The sequence below is a fragment of the Rhipicephalus microplus genome, chromosome X, assembly GCF_043290135.1.
Source record: "Rhipicephalus microplus isolate Deutch F79 chromosome X, USDA_Rmic, whole genome shotgun sequence".
NCBI lineage: Eukaryota > Metazoa > Arthropoda > Arachnida > Ixodida > Ixodidae > Rhipicephalus > Rhipicephalus microplus.
This window is the reverse complement of record NC_134710.1, coordinates 35858630-35879089: the sequence shown is the minus strand read 5'-3', so window position 1 is coordinate 35879089 and position 20460 is coordinate 35858630. Positions and strand designations below refer to the sequence as shown.

General features: G+C 44.3%; 1 protein-coding gene across 5 annotated transcripts in view; it reads right to left on the bottom strand.

The window, feature by feature from the left end:
• Positions 1 to 20460, bottom strand: part of LOC119175798 (armadillo repeat-containing protein 8) — a 102412-nt gene that overhangs the window by 20077 nt on the left and 61875 nt on the right. For all 5 annotated transcript variants that reach the window (XM_037426775.2, XM_037426776.2, XM_037426779.2 and 2 more), the window contains 2 exons: positions 20173 to 20268; positions 17806 to 18057 (listed from right to left, as the gene is read on the bottom strand). In XM_037426775.2, coding sequence (XP_037282672.2) covers positions 17806 to 18057; positions 20173 to 20268 — 348 coding nt within the window. The remainder of the gene's footprint in view (positions 1 to 17805; positions 18058 to 20172; positions 20269 to 20460) is intronic.

Sequence of the window (20460 nt, the reverse complement as noted above, 5' to 3'; positions counted from 1 at the left end):
GGAGTAGACTGAACTACTGCCGCCTTGGGGGCAGGCGCCACAGCCGACGGCTCGCTCTGCGCTGGCCGAAGGAGTGGCGAGGGCTGGTGCGGCGTTGCCCCCTGACGCGCCGCATCAGCATATGTAGCGCCGTAAAATGGCGACACTCTTCGTCTTGCTTCCTTGAATGTGATATTTTCTTGAATTTTCAATGTGATGATTTCTTTTTCTTTTTTCCAAAATGAGCAAGACCGTGAGTATGCGGCATGATTTCCGCCACAGTTCACACAGTGTGATGGTTCTTCGCAATTGTCAGAATTGCAGCCTGACACTCCACATTGTGCGCAAGTTTGGTGACCACGACAGCTTTGTGAGCCGTGGCCATACTTTTGGCATTTAAAACAACGACGTGGGTTAGGTATGTATGGTCTGATCGACGTCTTCGTGTACCCTGTTTGAATACTTTCTGGCAGATTACTGGAATTGAAAGTGAGTATTAGGTGTTTTGTTGGTGTTACCTTGTTGTGTCTTCTAATGATGATCCTTTGTACATTGGTCACATTCTGACTCTTCCACCCCTCCAGAAGTTCCTCTTCGGTCAAGCCGAGCAAATCAGCATCAGACACTACTCCACGGGTTGTGTTGATAGATCTGTGTGGCGTTACAGTGATGGGAGTGTCACCAAAAGTTGAAAGATTCTGTAGCTTTTCAAACTGTTCTTTTTTTCGAACTTCAAGGAGGAGGTCTCCGCTGGCCATTTTGGTAACTTTGTACCCGGCTCCAAGAGTTTCTGTGAGACATCTGGCTACTACAAAGGGGGATACAGTTCTGGCTTGCTTGCTGCTTATCTCACTATGTATAACATGAAAATGGAGGAAGTTTTCACTTGATCGGTTGAAAAAGGCTAAGTCTTCGGTGCGTACGCGCTTTAAGGCGGTACGATCATTAAATAAGAGAAATGCTCTATGCATGCCAGTTTAATTTTCTTCAGAAGCGTTGGCGGCCACCCACCACGAAGCCCAACGAGGGGACGCTACAAGTTTGTGGATGCTAAAGCCTGCAGACGCCAGCCGTACAACACTACTATAACCCAATGCACCTAGACCAAGGTAGGCTATTTGCACAGGGTTAACCCTAGCCGCCAGGAAGTTTGGAAGTAGACAGAAAAGAGTAGAAGAAGAAGAGTGAGTGAGTGAGTGTGAGTGTGTGTGTGTGAACAGCCCCATCTGAGTAGGTCTCGATCATAATTATTAACCAACCACAGAAGAAAATATTAGAAGACAGTTATGCATGAGCAGGGCCACTAGCAAAACGCCCGTGGGCTGCATGCTTCATATAGCAGACAATTATCAAAAGTAGTCATCTGTACGGCACTACTCATAAAAATATGCACACCGGAGTCACAGTGCAGTTTACTTCTATTTTCATTAGGTTAGAGGGACCGACGTTTCTATCTTCTTGACCAAGTTTTTTATGGCGGGACAAAATGCTCATTCTTTGCAGTGTTTGTAGATAGAGCAGTTAGTCTGAAAAGCATGTAGTGACTTTATAAGCAATGTTTTTCGATCTGAAAGACTGAACACTGACATACCTCCTTTCTTACAACACTGAGAACTGATGGCGCTCGCTCTTCTGGCGATTTTTGAAAGCTACCATTGTCCTGCTTTTGCAGGAGTTCCAGTAACTAAGCTTAACCATTTTTATTTTGAGCTTTTCAACTATTCTTGAAAATAACGAGCTGCTACAGTGACATCATGTGGCATTATACTCCTTCCCTGTATTTTTACCGCATTGTGTGTGCCTTAGCCCCAGGTTGCCTGCTGCGCCATGGGTGGCTTAGCTCGACACCATTATTCTCTCGATACACAAGCCAAGCCAAGTCATCGAAAATGTCGCTACGCATACGCAAGGCCGCACCGATTAGCAGTGCTTGTCATTTGTGAGACGAAGTATACACAGGTAAGAAAACTATGTCGCTCAAAAATCTTAGCGGCCTAGCAACTGCATGCACGGTTGCATGTGCTTGCTGAAGTTGCTCAAGACAGGCTGGTGAGCATCGGTTCATTAAATGACGCAAAGGCAGCGCCCCTTTGATGCATGCTTTTAACTCGGGCCTATATGTACATTTTTATAGAGTAGGTACCGTGAAAAATAGAATATATGTTGATCTTTTTTTACACAGCTATAAAAAGTAGACCACCATCTTATATCTTCTACAGAGGCAAATTATGATTCAGTATCAAAATTAGTCATATTTTACGACATAATTCCAAGACACTCAGTATTACAGTTTTCCTTCGGGTCCTGTACTAAGTGATTTATCTGTTCAGTACATTTTTTTTTTTCCTTCTCTTGTTGTTATTATTGTTGTTGTCTGTTTATGTACTGAGAACACCGTTGTACGCTGGTGCCAAAACGGGGGCCCGCAGCTTCGTCAAGCTATCCTTGCGATGGCTTTTTCTGCCGGCCTCCGGCATTGTGTACTATGTACATGATGTCAATAAAGTTCACTGCTCACTGTTCACTGTTCACATTCCAAAAAAAATGAAGGAAAGTTTTGTTCTGTACGACTTTCAGTAAATAGTTTTAATTACCATGTAAATACATATCCAATAATTATTTATATAATCATTGCGAGTTTTCTGCATAAAAAAATGAAATATCGGGTACAAATGCAAACACAGTTTGTCTTTTGATTCCATTCACTTCAAGCAAAGAAAAAAAGTTATCTTGACATAGGTCCTGAAACACGGCACGTCAAAAGGTTGTCAAACATGATAGTGTCGGCAGCAAAGTGATCCTCTGCAGCATTACACAGCATAAAAAACCTATACACTCAAACCTCGTTATAACGTAGTTGAAGGGGAGCCACAATTATTTCGTCATATTCATTATTTCGTTATAGCTATTATAACAGTTTGGGGCAATGTATGCTCAAATGGGCGCACACCTATAAGCATGCAAAGAAGGAAACCGCTTTGCGGCCTGATGTACCGTTACACGACCGCGTGTGCCACGGAAAATAAACTCAGTCAAATCTCAATCATTCGAACTCACGCGGAGGTCTCATCAAAGCAATGTGTATTCCAACGGGCGAAAACGCCCTGTAATTCGAACGCGCAAACACTTGCAACGGTTCATTCGAACATACCGCGCTCCAAAAATGCTCTTAGCACCATGCCCAATTCCATGGCGGCACCTCTCAACGCAGCGCGCGAATAAAGAAATGAAGAAAAGGAAAGAAAAGACTGTGGCAGATTGTTTGCTCCCTCTCAAATGCCGATCTGTGACGCGCCTGCTCCACACTTCTCCCTTTTTCATGTCTGCATGTAGAGACCCTTCTCCTTTGAAGGCCGAGCACGCAGAGAGAGAAAAAAAGAAAGCTGTCGCGAAAAAGTTCTTTTTTCTTGGTGCAGAGTTAGCAGCCATGGTAGCAGCGGAGACACAGTCGTTGCCGTCTTGAGAGAGAAATCGCTTTGCACCGCAGCGTCGCTTCTCGGTCATGTGACTCGCTGAGCGCTTCCTCAATTCTCTCCGCTTGCTGTGTGAGGAGGACGGCTCTCTCGGCCGCGCATGACGTGGCTGTAAGTCGGCGTGGGAGTTTTGAAAGAGCCGCGCCGAATGAGCGTCAAACTCCGCAGAAAACGTTATACTTTACACACTACAGTCATTTTTTTAACGAGTTTTCACTGTAATTATGATGATGATGTAGCAGTGTATATTCTGGTTAAAAAAACCATGTACACATTGCACGAGTTCTTAAAGGGACAGAAAATGCAAATCTTCAGGCGATGTTGATTGCTGAAATAGTGGTCCAGAAACCTTGTACAGTTAACGCACTATGGTCGTTTTTTTTTTATAGACTATTTGATAGACTACTTTAGTTTATTATATCCATTTACCGGTCAATTTTAGTTTGTTACAGTGGGGTTTAAATTGCATGATTCTTAATAAAGTTTTCAAAGGGAATTTCATTTACTTTGTTATATCCATTATTTTGTTATATCCCATTATGTTATAACGAGGTTTGAGTGTATGACAAATATTTGTCCACTCAGGAAGCCTGCATGAATGTGTGCACCGCATTTCAAGTCATTTGAATAAACACACGGTGCTTAACATGCCTGTAAATTTGATTTGTACAGCTGTACACGCTGCCGCTGAAAGGGATATACCTGTCATTAGCAGAAAAACTTCAGAAGTGTGGCCACTAAGGGTAACTGAAGTAAACCGCCCCAATCGCTATTGCAATCATTGTTTGGTGTCACTTTCTTCACTTCCAGCTGTTTGCCTAGGGCAGCACATTTTCTGTTTTTGTTGCACTATAATTTATTTGAGCTCTCTCCCCCCCTGCCCAGGTCTCAGCTGGTAGGCAAAGGCAGTTCACCATAGTGTTTAAAAAACAGCTATTGAGTTCGTGAAGGCAAAAAGAAAGCTCTTTTGAAGTGTGTGAAAAATGTCTTGAGATTCTCGGTGATGTGAATGCAGACAGGAGCTGCAAGTAACAAACTATCACTAACTTTATTTTTTAACAGGTGTTCTCGCTGCTCAAATCTTGCTGAATATTTTTTCTTGTTGCTTCTAGCGATGCCGGCAGCTTTGATTACAGCGGCACGCATGACTATGATCAGTGAGTAGATGGAGTGCACCTCAGAAGCATTCGCTGCTGGCAGACGCAATGTACCTAGAGCTGGAGACAAATGTTGCAATTTATTTAAGAGCCGCACTTGAGCCGTGATTGCTACTGGTGGTTTCAAAGTGCATCCAAAGACGGTTGCGATACTTGTCTGCCATGTGGAACATAAGCATAAACACGTGCAAATAAATGACATTTTTACAGTGCACGAAGGAAATTGCATTTTTTTTCATTAAAGGTGCCTTCTGCTGCTTTGGCTGTTCTATGTACTCTCTCTCTTTTCTTTCGATTTCCAGTAGTTAGCAGTTGGCAGGAAGGGGAAGAAAAACTATCTATACATACCAGTTTGAACAATATTCTGGTTTTCACGGTCATATCTTTTTATAAAAATAAACTAACAATATTTCAATAAGTGCAAAAAAGAGTCAACCTGGAGCAATCAAAGGTCACGTGACCAGGTACAATGGACAGTATTACAAAAATATTCAAAATTACAAATTCTATTCACGTTCCCCTAAATAAAACATAAATCCACCTTTCATGAACAAAACAGGGTTGATTTTAGTGTTGTCCTTCTTGTGTCCTCATTTTTGGGGCTGCCTATTTCAAAGAGGCATAATCAATTCCAACTTGCCCAAATGTCAATCCTTCTGAGGTAATGCGGTGCACATACAACGGTGACATATGTGCATCAGTGGAGTCATCTCATTTCATATTCTGGGCAGTTGTTAGTACCTTTAATACTGATAAGCTACCACTACAGAGGAAGAAATACATACGAGGTGAAACTCCAATTAAAACGAGCATTGGCAGGCGTCCAGATAACATAACAAAAATACAAAAATAACACAGAAAACAGTGCCTCTTCAGCAATGCGACGTTATCTGGTCACCTAGTGGTGGAGTTGCACCTCCTAAATGTTTCTTGCACCGTGAATACCACTCACGACTTTTTTTCTTTATGTTCAGATAAGCTCTTTCATGCTGACACATATTTCCTTCGCTATTTGACATAGCCTCTGCCACACTAGGAGGCACTCTCCTGTTATTGTCCGCTTGATAACTGCAGTGTTATGGATAAACGTATAAACTAGGCCCGTGCGAATAGTCAAATGCTTTGAATATATGAACAAATATTACTGTAGGGTGATTCCATGAGAAATCGAACATGCGTAACCGGATGATAATTTTGTTTTGTGTGTTTTTTTAATATGTTATGTGGGTATATTCAAGGTGCACAGAATCTAAAATTTTATTTCCAAAAACTGATCCCAGCCCACATCTCGCAATCGATTGCCACAGCATTTCTTCATTTCGCAGGCGAATTAAATGCGCACTGTAAACGTTGTGTCGAAATTCTTTTCTTCTTGTTTTAATACACATAACAGTGAATCGCATTCATGCTGTCCTTAAGCTGCCTGCAGAAGCAAAAGTTAATGGCAAACTCATTCAAAATAACAGAAGTTTGGTGTCTTTGATGTACTTTGGTGCATTTATTATTTCATGCAACAATTTCAAAAAGGTGCCAATATAGAGCAATATCTTTTCAACATTCCTGCAGAAAATCGTTTTGCTAGACGCAGTGTGATAGAGAAAAAAATAGTAAAAGAAATTTTTTTTTTTTTTCAAAAGAAGCTCATCTTCGCGAAAAAAAAAAAAACAGTCATAACTTTAACCAACATTTTTTATCGAAGCCCGCTTATGTCACTCAGTACACAGCTTCAATGTTCTGTCTTCATTAGTTTTGCTCACGAAATACAGCAGGCCAAAGTGGCCCTTGCTTAGGGTGCTTGGTTAGTGGCCCTTACTGGTTGTTCATGAGCCTGCATTCTGCTAAAACCTACAATTCTAATTTTTTGCAGTAGCAGAAGAACTTCATTCTGACAACCTGCGTTGAACAAAATTATATCAAGATTTTATTGGGTCTAGGGCGCCCCCTGCGCACCAGACTGGATAACGGCCGCCCTCTAAAGTGATGATGTCTGCTCAGTTCACAGCCTACAACGTGAACTTACGCCAATATTATTTTGTTGTCAAGACCATGCGAAGCACCGCGAGAGGATATTTTGGATATCCTTGCCAAAACCAGCCAGGCGCACATAGCACAGCTTATGTAATCGGTGCCAGGGAAGCCTTATCCATTTTGAGGACCCGGGAAGATGTAGAAACAGGAAGATAAAGGAGAAGACGACAAAAAATAAGAAGAGAAAGAAGATATATCATCATATTGTTCACGTTCAAATCATCTAAATAAACGGTTCTAACCGTCGTGGCTCTTCGGTCTGTTCGTTCACAACATCTGTAACTGCCAGCTTCCATAATGAGCAGGTGTGTTGTTATGGAGATGTTTTCTCACTGCCTGTTTCCCTTGCACTCTGTGCATTAGATGGGGACCTCCAAACACGTACTGCAACACACTACGTATGCAAATAAGCTTTTGGAGACATTACCTCAGACATCTACCGAGCCATTCATTTGGTTTCCCATTATCACCTCTTCTGTGATACCCTCAATTAACTTTTTATTGTATTACCTCGAGCTTTACCACAGCATTTTGGCTGTTTGAGAATGTGAAGGTGACGTTTTATATCACAAAACCACCACATCATTATAAGAGACACTGTAGCGGAGGGCTCCGAAAATTTCGACCTCCTGTTGTTCATCAACGTGCACCTAAATCTAAGGTCCCTCACCTCTACCACTTTGCCACCATTGAAATGCGACCTTCATGGCTGGGATACACACGCACAGGGGAACCGGTGGCACCAGACGAATTTTGTCCGACACACAGGGAGGGCCACATGTTATCAGAGTAAAAACTTTAGCCGGTGCTCTTCTTAAAACAGGAAACCGCGAGGCATTCTTGAGTCACAGCAGCACCGTAGGAACGACAGAATGAGTGCGGTACTGTTCAGTACAAACGTCTCGACTTGGTACAGCCATTCACTATACACGATGCATGGGGCTCGTAGCTCAGACTGAGTATTCTGCGCTGATTATTTACACACTCATGAGAAGATTGCTGAGAAAAAAAAATTTAGTTGTGTAAATGTTTTGGATGTTGCGTCTCTACGGAGGCTACTGCCAGAAGCTCAGGATATTCGTGACACCGACAAGGTTTGCCAGCACTGTTTCACGTGCCGCAAGGAAATCCTCCCTTCATCCAGCAAGAAGCGCGATGACGCAGACCAGATATTTCTTCAGGACCAAGAAGCTATTAACGACTTGAACAGGTCTAGTTTTCTTCCAGTATTTCACCACTCTTCCATTCACAATTGCATCAGACGGTCTTACAGGAAAGAAAAAAAAACAGGTCCAGATTGATTGATCTGGACTGTCAAATAAAACGCAGTCGTACCATTGGCATAAAAAGCAAATATCCATCTTCACCTGTGTCACCACAACAAGAAAAGCCACGTGACGTTTTGCTGTCATAAGTGACTATACGCATCACGACGCAGCACATGCCTGTTACGCCCTAGGTAGATTAAGCCGAAAGGTGTCATCACAGCAATCAAGGCAGCACGTTCAGCAAGTCCACTTTAGCCCATTGTATTTTGTGAACAAAGCAAATGAGGACACATAATATTGAAAGGATGTATTGAGTGACATAAGCGGACTTCGATAAAAATGTTGGTTAAAATTGAACAGGTTTTTTTTTTCTTCTCCTTTTCGAAAATGACCTTTTTTGAAAAACTTGCTCCTCTAACTACCGTATTTACTCGTGTATTGAACCCACTCGCAGCATAATGAACCCATCCCTCCCCTTGGTCCCTGAAAAAAAAAACTTAAAATTTATCTGTTCATTTTATTTTGGTATGATAGCCAGTGCGATTGACCATCGAAACAATGTTAAATCAAGCCATTATATCATAAAATAACATTGCAATAAAAGTCAAAACATTGTTTTGCAACCATTATAAACAGTTGCGAGCAGCGTGAGTGTGGACGATGTTAATCAAAATTTGAAAGTCGTGGCTTTTGCGGCAAAGCGCCATCTGTTGAATGGAGGAGAAACCTCTATGCTGATAGTGCCACGTAAGCACAGCTGCACAAAAACAAAGCATGTGGCCCCTGAAACAATGGGTGCGCAGCATAGAAACACGCCAAGCGCGCGCCGTCCTGGATACCATGCAAAGCGCAACCGCAACGATGGCGCGTTGTGCACCCGCAACATCTACTGCAACGTTTGTGTGCCGCCATCAGACACTGCGTTTTTGTTCTCGGGTTTGTCATTGTGAACTTTTTTGGGACAACTGCTGCACAGGGCGCATTCGGCCGGTATGCTAGCTACACGGCGGGTTATGAACAGCATGCGCTGCAGCATGGCAACTTTTGCGCCATTAAGACGGCTGAAGTTGAAAACTTCAGACAACACCTAAATTCTGTGCACCCAGCCATACAATTCACGACCAAGTGGGAAAGCGACCACTGCCTGCCCTTTCTCGACTTCCAGGTGGCAAGAAAGCGTGACGGCCTGGAGTTCTCCATTCATAGGAAGCCAACGCACACTGGCCGATACCTTCAATTCGATTCTTCTCACCTCGCCTGCCAGAAGGCCTCGGTTGTCACCACGCTACTCGAGAGAGCTAGGAACATATGCTCTAATGACAATGAGCGAAAGAAAAAGGAGGCCCGCGTAATTGCTGACCTCAAAAAAAATGGATACCCAAAAAAATTCATTCAAGCCACCACCCGCCGCGCAGAGCAACAGAGGATACGAAAACACCAATCAACCTCAATCGACAGCCCCCCGAAACGCGTACCGGTTCCATACGTTCAGGGAACCAGCGAGATGTTAGTGTGGATTTTCAGAAAGGAAGGGGTTCGCATCGCGCACGTGCCTTCGTGTATGCTGGGCCGCCTCCTCCCCCGCCCGAAAGACCGGCCAACAATAGACTGGCGCCCCAGTGTCGTTTACAAAATTCTGTGTCCCGAGTGCCCCTCGTCGTATATCGGCGAGATGGAAAACCTACCGGAACGACTGAAGCAACACGTCAACGATGTGCAGAACTTCTACAAAGAGCGCAGCGCAGTCGCCGAACATGCCGAGATGTTAGATTACAAAATAAATTTTGAAGCGACGGCCATCCTTGAAAGCGAGCCGAACTGGAGGAGAAGGTTGTTACTCGAGTCGTGGCACAAACAGAGGACAGCCCATAATATCAACTGCTCTCTCGGAACCCTTCCCCCAGTGTATGCACACGGACTGCGCTCCACGGCAAAACGAGAGAGCGAGAGAGAGAGGGGGGTCATTAGCCACCCCACGAGTGCTTTGAAGACGACGCTGCTACGTAGCCTCCGCAGTCATTCCTGAAGAAGGAACCAAGTCGGTTCCGAAACGTCGGGTTTCTTCAAAACTTTTGGTTGGAGTCTAAATCATCTCTCAATCATCTCCCTGCGAGTAAATACGGTATTTTATTGTTCTATCATACTGCGTCTAGGAAAACAAGCTTTTGCAGAAATGTTGAAAAGATATTGGTCTAGCATATTGTTTAAAAATTTTTGCATGAAATAACAAATGCGCCAAGGCGCATCAAAGATACCAAACTTCTTTTAGTATTTTGACCCAGTTTGCCATTTTTTCAGAATTTTCGGTTCTGCAGACAGCTTAAGGAAAACATGGATGCAATTCAATGTGATGCATATTAAAACAAGAAAACAAATTTTGACACAATGTTTACAGCGCGCAACAAAGGAAGAAACTCGGAATATATTGCGTAAATGCCCCCCGCAAAGCCATTTCTTTCTTTTTGCCACAGTGCAGAAAAGTTTCTAACTCTCGCACAACCGCCCGATAGCATGCGGTGGCGACGCCGATGAGCATTTTGAAACCACTGTGGGTTACGGGATACGCAGCGTGGCACAGCAACAGAACAGGCACAACCAGCTGTCCATGATAGTTGCTCCGCGGTCTGCTTCTAAGCGAAAACAGATGCAGTTTTATCTTTTTAAACGCAGTACGATCGCAGAGAGCCAAATAGTTTACTGCATGGCTAGTAGCGTGCAACGCTTCACTCACTCGGCGCACACCCTGACTGCCGATCTGCTAGCCGTAAAGTACACCCTCTCTGCTTCAGGCCATGCACATACGCGCCGAGTAGCCTGCTGGGTTAACGTGGCGACGAAGAGCTTTCAGCAAGCAATACGCTCTCCGTAATTCTCAAACAGTCCTGGCAATGAACGGAAGCACATTTGGGCTGTTGCTGAATAAAAGCGTGCCGCATGGTTCCAACAGCACTACGCTTGCTGTACGGTATGCGTGTTGGCATAATGCAGCAAGGTTTCTCGGTGCCCGCGACATGCAACGATAAACTGCGCGACAGCGAGCTGCTTGCCTTTCTGTAAAGCAGTGCATGCTGGAACACAATCCCACATAGCGTAGTGATCGGCAGCCTAGCACATTCAGGTAGCCGCCTACTAAAAGCGTGCAGTAGGCCTAAAGTGACGCTACGCCACACAAATGCCCGAGCAGATAACCAGGGATGCTTTCTGTGATAAGGCTTTCCGTCAGCGATAAGTCATACCAGCGCGTTTATTGCCGGTCGTCACCTCGCTTTGTTCTTTCCCTGATAATTACTCGCAATGTTATCGCAACAATTGCGCGGAAGACGGAATAACTTATTGGCTGATCTCCTTACTTCTAAAAGTTACGGAAAACCGTTCACGGCACATTGTGGGACAAAATGTTATCGCAGCAACCCGTTAGTATGCACTAACGGGTAGGCATAAGCCGACCACTACGACCTTAGGGGTCCGCGAATGCATTAGTCTCTATGAGGCTCGATCGGGAATTCGCCGCAACTACGTCCTAACTTTTAGTATGCCTAAAGTGCGTGGGCACAAATGAGGTTCGACTGTATACCCACATAACATATAAAAAAACCAGACAAAACAAAAATATTGTCTGGACACACACATTCAATCTCTCGTGGAATCATCATGTATTCAAGTTTATACTGTAGAAAATTTTGATGTACTCAAAGAGAATGAAAAGATGTACTTGGGCTGTCCTCTATGAAAGAGAACACGCGAGCGCATGGCCTGCACTCTGTGGCGGCTGCCTACAGCACCATCAACCGACAGCCAAAGAGAGCTTGTCGGCTTTTGGCGCCATCCATCGACAAACAAAATAACAAGTAGCAGTGAGTGGACAAGCGCTGCTAGATAACACTCCCGTTGCATTCTGATAATGAGCGGTGCCACCAAAAGCAAACGCACTTGCTTCAGCCATCGTTTAATGATGCTGTAGGCAGCCTCATTAAAAGAATACAGGCCACGAACTCCCGTATTCCCTTTCTTAAAGAGCGACAAAATACATTACTCCGCATAGAAACCCTGTAAAGGTGGTTTCACTGCAGTACAGGGGTGCTAAGCCATGATGACATTGCATATCAGTCAGCGTGTACGTCCTTGTAAAGGTGGTCTCACTGCAGTGAAGGAGTGCTAGAAAGTGAAAATACCTAACTAAATGAATATTAGCATGTAATTGCCTGTAAAAAGGGTTTCACAGCAGTGAAGAGATGCTAAGCCGTGAAAGCACCTATTTAAATGCGTATTAGAATGTAAACCATTGTAAAGGTGGTTTCACTGCAGTAAAGAAATGCTATGCCGTGTACACTTATTTAAAAAAAAAAAATGCACACTGTCCCCCAGTCCATTTTAACATTGAATGACCATATTACTCTCATATAGAATCATCTTTCATTCTTTTAGGTAAAAAGCTTGTTTTTGAATTTAAAAGCAGCCGTGTAACTTTCATGTCGCTCAATAGCGTAATTACGGAACAGACATAACATACGTAGTACACTACACGTGGCAATGCATACCTGCCACTTCGGCTTAACTTGGATTAGACTGGTACTCGTGCTATGCCCTCCAAGATCGGTGGTTCACGCCGTTATCTCCAAGGCCATGCTTGTGTGTCGATAGTATGCATTATGCTATAGAGATGGTGCCATGCTTTCGGGCACTATCATTATCAGTGCTTTGAAGGAGCAGACATTTCTTTTTCAATTTTTGGGTGTGCGATAATTGCTCGTAGAAAAGAAATCGCACTTTTGCTTGGAAATGCGGGGGGGGGGGGGGGGGGCGAGAATTGTGCGAGTGCGAGGATTTCACAAATAATATGATAGTATTCTTATCATGCTTGTTTTCAAGAAAAAAATAAAATAAAATGCATTTTCCTTTCTCTCTTTTTCCAACCTTTACTGTGCCATTGTTGACTGTCAGGTGGGCTGCTGCCGATTGGAAGAGCGGCTCTTTCATTAAAGGGCCACTCACCGGGCCCCATACCGAATTTTAGTTAGACAGTGAAAGTAGTTGGGTGTCCGATGAGGAACATTTTCCCACAAAAATTTTTTGAATCGGTTCATCACGAGCGGAGAAAACAGGTTTTTTGAAGAGGTGCGAAACGAGGATGAGAGGAGGTGAGCTCGAAACCCTTGCCACTCCTCCGCGTAGCCTTCGCAAGCCAAATCTCTTCCCCACCCTCTCCAGCATCCGACCATGAGGTGACGTGCGCATGACGTGCCCAAACAAGTCCAACCCCCGAGAACGCAAGCAGCGTTGCTTTGTTGATCAGCGTTATTTTGTGGTATTCTGCCTGTTTCTGCGGGATGGTTTGGAAACGCTGGCTTAGACGCGGTAAAATACATGAGCACAATGAGTGCGCGAACGCGTAGGAGCGTTCCACAGCAGTCGCCTGCTCAATGCGCTGACCGCGAGGACACGAACACATGCGAAACGCTGGCACATTAGCCCCGCATCTCGCAGCATTTCACAAAAAAAAAATGAAAGAAAAATGCGCACAATTTTTTATTGCATCTCATTATTTATATCAACTTTTATTAATCTCTTAAAGCAACAAATACATAAACTATGCATGTTGTGTTAAATAATTTTTGCCATGTCACGTGGTATACTGTTGACAACGTCAGAGCAGACTCGTCTACGTAGAGGACTAACGTCACTGCATTGCCGTGTACGTAGGGCCATTCCTACGCCTTCGTCATGCCCTCATTCTCTACGCGTGCACCGGCAAAGGGGAGGGGGAGCAGCCTTCATCTTGAAATTTGACCCATTTCCGCAGCGCGTAGCATTGCAAAGTTTGGCAGACGTGATCACGAACGCCTCGTCTACGCATTGCACTTGTCAGCTCAAAATTGTCAAACCTGGTGAGTGGCCTTTTAAGGGGAGATACGAGTCAAAAAACATGTTTTTTCCATAATTATGCAGTTTTTATTTTTATTTGCTTGCACAACTTCACTTTCTCTACTTTCACGACAAAAATACTGAAGATTGTAATTCACCTCAAAATAAGTTAACATTGCTTTTAAAGATCACAAGGTGGAAACTTAAACCGAAAAAGAGCTTATTATTTAGAGTCCACTGGACATAGTCACCCAGCTGCTTGCCATTGCATTTCACATGGGGAGTTCACTAAAACCATGTGCTCAAAATAACCATGATATCCAAGCTCTCATGATAAAAGAAATCATTTTAAGCATATATTTTCTGAATATAAGTGAACTTTCTTTTACATCTTTACTATGTGTTTTTTCTCAAGATCCACTTTTGGGCAACTTCTTGAGTTTGAAAATGTTGTTTTCAGTACTTCTGATAGCCCGATTGGGATGAAATTTTGCCCACATATTCTTCAACGTGTGAAGAGTGCAAGTATTATCTTTAAAAGTTGATGTCGCTTACATAACTTTTATGAACCTCATTTTTATGAATCCATCACAATGTTTTGTATTATTAAAATGTCTGATACACGCTTTCTTGGAAGTTCATTGCGTTCGGCAGTTAATGCGGAGCAACATGAATGATTAATGGCTCAGAAGCATTGAAGCTTAGTGCCACAAAATTTTTGTCCAGAACGAACTATACTTTACACATTGTCATGCCACAAAGCCGAAATTGTGCAACTTACTATTAAACTAATTACATATTTGAGATCGGCATAAAAGCCTAAATACAGTAGAATCTCGATGATACGGATCTCGCGGGTTCACAAATTATATTCGTATTAGCCGAAATTCGTATCATCGGAACACGCACAAAACTAGCTAAATTAACACCGAGTCGGAGGCAAACTTATTTTCGACACTCGAAAAAATTTATTAAAAAAAATCTCTGTTGTCTTTCTGCTTCTTTTTTTTTTCCAAGTCACTCAGCAGACTTTTCTGAAATCCGTAAAAATGCGCGCACATGTCATTACTGATTTCTTCAACAGCCATAGCACGCCTCAGGACGTCGAGCGCGGCAGAGCTTCAGCCGCCGGTGATGGTCCTTCGCCGTCGCACACGTCCATTTCCTCGTCATCGTCGCTGGAATCGGTAACCTCACACGTGGCCTCGTTGACAATATCTTGCACCGTGCACGCACCACAAGTGGCAAGATTGTCATCCGCCGTGCAAAAGTCGTCAACCGAACACCCGTCATCAAGGCATTCCCAACCCTCCATGGGCTCCTCCGACTCTGAAAGGGCCTGTGACACCCCTTCGGGAATCCTAAAGAAGCCGCATTTACCAAAGCAGTTTGCAATGGTAGTCGGTATCCCAAGCCATTGAGATAAAATGGATGGCGCCCAAAAGGCTTATTCGCAGCCCACCTTCGTCTTTCCCGTCGATTTTGGCAAGGAGGCGGCGCACAAGAAGGCTCTTGAAATGATGCTTGACGTTTTTTATAATGCCAGCGTCAAGCGGTTGCAAGTGCGTTGTCGTGTTTGCAGGCAAAAAAACCAGCCTGATGTTTTGAAGCGTCACTTGCTTCGGGTGGGAGGCGCACTGGTCAAGAATCAGAACAATCTTCCGATTCTTGCAGGCCATTCTCCTGTCAAGGAGAGACAGAAATTCTTCGAACAGGGCCGCCGTCATCCACACTTTTTTGTTTGCGTGATAGACGCATGGCAAATGGTTCTCGCGCTTGAACACCGAGGCTTCTGAAATTTTCCAACTATGGTCAACTTCAGTTTTTCCGACCCGTCGTCGTTACAGCACAGAAGAACCGTTATTCTTTCTTTGCTTCTTTTGCCTCCTTGGCACTTTTCACCTTTTAAGCAAAGGCTCTTCTCGGGCTGAAGATTAAAAAACAGGCCTGCCTCATCTGCATTAAAAACATCACAAAGCTCATACCCCGAGATAAGAGACTCCAGCTTCGCGAGCCAGTCGCTAACAACGATCTCGTCAGCCTTCTTGGCTTCCCCGCAGACGCTTTTGTACACGAGACCGTGTCTCGTCTTGAAACGGTGCAGCCACCCACCTGAGGCCTGGTCGATGTGCAGAGCAAGGGTGATCTCGTCAGCTTTTTCATGCAAAACTTTGCCGTCAATGTTCACACCGGCTGCACTAACTTCCTTAAACCAGGTCAATAAAGATTTTTCAAGTTTCACGTGTTGGGCTGTCTTCGCTTGCTTCGCGTTGACGCTGAACGAAAGCACATTTTTTATTATTGTGTCCCGCTGTCCAACAATTGTGCTCAATGTCGACGTAGCGAGGCCTAGCTCTTTAGCCAACTCCGCGCGTTTTCTTTTCGGATCCTCATCGACCTTTCGAAGAATGTCCAGTTCCTCCTTAAAGGAGAGAGCCTTCCGCTTGCGAGACATGGCTTGCTGCGACTCCGCAAAAAGGCACAACAAAGCAAATACGTGTGCTCGACTCGGCAAGACTGTCGACTGCCTCCGCACTGCAGTAACCCCGTGTCCGCACACCCACCACCAAGCAAAACAAAGATTGGCTTGGATTTGTGTCTCCACCGTCGCCAGTGCCATCTGGAGCCTTCTAGAGAAAGCAAAAGGCGCACTCCGGCGTTCGAGATTGCGCAGATCTTCGAGTCTGTCGCCCGCCGCTCGGAGGCGGCGCTGACAACGTGCCAAACCGGCGGCGCAGCACGCATTTCAGCGCGTGCATGCACGCTGCTTACTTCCGCGGCCGTTGGTGGGGTGGCGTTTATTCGTATCAAACAACTCGGGTAAAAAATAAGTTCGTAATAACCGTACTCTAGCACATAGTAAATTAATGGGCCTCGGCCGGGATCACAGAAAAATTCGTATCACCCCAAATTTCGTATCAGCCGTGATCGTATAATCGAGATTCTACTGTACATAGCAAAACTTTTATTGCCCTAGGCTACAGATTAACGCATCTTTTTTTTTTTCTTTTTTTCGAATCGCATTTAAATTAGCAGCCATACACAACATTTTTAGGTCCAGTCCCCGATAGAAGAGCAGCTGTTTCTATCAGCAGCAATATGCCTGACGGTAAACAGTGGCAATTTGTTCAGAGCTGAAGGTAGCTGGTCAAAGAGCTTCTCATTTTGTCTTTAAGATGTGTTTTTCTTCTTTCCCTCACTCTCTCTCTCTTTTTTTTTTTATATGATGGAGTCCTTGATAGGGGTACGACATGCTACCAAGGAAGCAGACGGGAACTATAATTTGTACCCACTTCGTAATGCCCCCTTTTCACATTCGTTGTATTTGTAAGCACACCACTGGCCAAGGTTTCATTTTCTACCATTAGCAATCACCTAGAGGCCAGCCACCCGTAGGTTTGCCACCACTGTCAGACTGGTACCCGGGCAAGGCAGCATGCTTGATCATGCATCATCATGTGCGTGGTAGGCCAAAAAAATGTTAACGCTCAATCACAGCTACTGCACAACTGTTTGGCAGGGTGCAAGTTAGGAGTTTCTGAACAGGTGCTGCGTGAGTGGCAACTGTAGTGTGACCAAATTTTTACGTGACAAGTGCACAGGTTCTTGTGGGCTGAAGTTAGGATGCTTTCCAAAGCTTCGGACAGATGTGAATACACTTTGCAACTGGTCTCTATGCTGGTGACAAGTGGAATGTTCATGCAAGAATTAATCTGCCGAGGATGCACTTCAAGAATTTCAGGGCCTGGGTATCGCAATTCTTGAAAAACGCTTCGTTGACGGTGATTTACAAAGGCGTAAAGTCCCTCCAGAGAATACACTGATAAATTCTCATTCCAGAATGTACTTGCACTGTGTGTGTGTGTGTGTATGCGTGCATGAGTGTGTGAGTGAGAGAAAGATAATCAAGCATACTTAAAAGTCGAGTACAAATGTGTAAATACAGTAGTAACAAAGTGCACATGAGGTTTCACACAAAAGTGCTTCAAGGTTAAAAAAACAGCCAAGCAGCGGGCAAGCAAGCAAGCCCAAGCCTACCTCCTTGCTTGGTGAGAACTCAAGCAGCAGATTGCAGAGGGTAGACGAGGCCACAAGGAGGATGTCGTCAGAAGCATTATGAAGGAGGCGCATGAGTGGCCGCCAAACAGCATGATCCTGAAAGGAGGTGCGCAGCTGCTGCACAGAACGCGACAGAGAGTGCAGACAGCGCACTGCCGCCAGCCGCACTCGTGGGTTTGAGTCCGATAGACTTGAAACCACATGCTCCATCAGCGAATCAGTCTCAATGATCTGCCCAAAAGAGAGAATCCAGAAGCTCAGTACCAAACAAAACAGCGACAGAATAAGTAAGGGAAAATACACACAATTTAAGTGGTGTGTTACCCAATTGTACTAAACCCCAATCAGGGAAAGATTTCTTTTTATGATTACAACTAAGGTTTGGTGCCAAGCTTAGCACTAACATATGAAGTCACATAAGCTGCAACCCAGAACGCATATTTCATAAATGCACGCCACAGATAGATACCCTAACTTTTCACAAGAGGAAAGTGCAATTGCTTCACACCTCGTACATTACACCGAACCCTTGATAATAATATTTAGTAGAAAAATTTTCAAATTATATTTTTCAGTGCCTATCTCAAAAACTTCTTGCACTGGACTAGGGTATATCTTGAAATATCAAACATTTTGTCACCCCTGAAGTCATTCCCCAAAGGTGTGCAGCTGCAACATCTAAAAGAGGAAACAGAATTCTCCATGCAGTGGGACAGAACGTTCACAGGGGAGATTGCACAAAAGAGTACTCGTAAAGCCCGAAACATATGCAGCGTTTTTTCGGCGTTTCGGGCGCCGGCGTTACTAAGAGTCGACGCTGCCGGTGACGGTGGCTGAAACGTTGCTTTTTGAACGATTCAGATATCTGCAGCGCCGGCGCCGACGCCAGAAGTGAGTCGATGAATGGAGAACCAATCAGCACACGGATGCCAGCGACGTCTGTTACGTAACAGCATCATTGCTGTGGTCAAAATGGCTGCCGCTTGCCTCGGATCTGTTAAGTCATCGCCGTGCTCTGTGTGACCTGAAAATTCTCAACCGATGCTTGTATTTGACTTAGCTTGTTCCTCAGAAGCATCGACGGAAAGCGCTTGGTATTTCTTGGAACCGTTTTCGAACGTCATACTCAAGTCCAGGCCGGAGTGCATTGGCTGAATACGTGGCCTCAAAGATGTACAGCTACGAAGCTTAGGGGCCATGTATTGCGAGTTTCTGGTTCTTACTACCCTCAACAGCTGGTGCTAGAAGTAAAAAAAAAAACTTTTCGGTGCTACTATGATTTGTTTTTTTCACCTCAGAACTGCATATAAGACATGAAACCAGTTTTCAGAAATATTTCTTGTTGCTGCACTGACGGGCACTGCACACTGCTTTGCGAGGTCTTGGGTTCATTCTGTTCCACACAGTCCGCGACGCTGAGCTGATGCTGGCCTAGGCGCTTCTCATATGGTATGCCACCCTATCTGGCGGCGTCGACGCGATGACGCTGAGGGAAGGGCCGCGGGGAAAACGCTGCACATGTTCCGGGCATAATGCTAGGTAAGGCAGCGAGCCATGCCGCCTGCTTAACTTCCTATTTTCCTGCACCACTTGTGTTTCTTCACTCTGTTACACTCAGCTATTTTTTTTCATGGCCAGACACAACAACGTTCCAATCTGTTTTATTTCTCCTCTCATAAAGGATGCTGTCAGTTGCTCATCAACCTCCAGCAAGATCAGTGATCTTGAACCTCATTTATTTGATCATGCAAGCCCACAGCCTTTTAACAAGATAACACATGGATAATAATGCCGGATTCATGCTCATTGTGTGAAGTGCGCGTTTATAAATAAAGCTCGCATTAGAGACTGTAAAATATGAAATCGTGCGTCAACATGGACACACAATTCATGTTCTTACATGGATGTCTCCAAACGGCACACTATATGGCGTGCTGTATAGGCACCATGCCAGGAACACTGCTGCCCTTAGAAGGCAAGGTGTTAGGTTCCAAGGCACATGAAACTGCCCAGTCCATTAGTCACAGCATTAGAAGAAGGCTTCAAAGCCCACAGGTGTTTTTTTTAACTTTGCTTATCTCAAAAACCGCCTTACCGAGAAATATTTTCGTTTTTATACTTGTGAGTTATAATTTAGTGCATATTATAGTCCATAATTAATTTAATTTTGAAGTTGTAACGAAAATTAGTGGGCCATCACAAAAGCTCTAGTGATCAATAGTAGTACATATGCCACCACAGTTCACTGTACGATACTCTCCATCATGAGCACAGCATTGTAAGAAAAGCACTGCCCCTCAAAAAATATAAAACAATCGCCAAAATCAAACAGGACATTATACTTGCCTTTTTACGAATGTCTTCATCATTAGCACCCAGGGCAGCAAATGCTTTGAACGCCGCTTGTCTCAGCTCCTGCATAACCTTGACTTCCTGTTCAAGCTGCAATAAGAGCAGCATAGACACGTCTCACACGGCTAATTAATGTTGACCAGAGGCCAAATTTTGTATACTGTAGTTCTGCTGTGTATAATCTCTTACAATGGCTCGTCAACCCTGGTAGTAATGACTACACAACATCTGGCAAGTGAATGATGGAAGAGTGAAAGGAATAAAGAGATTGTTACAAAATCT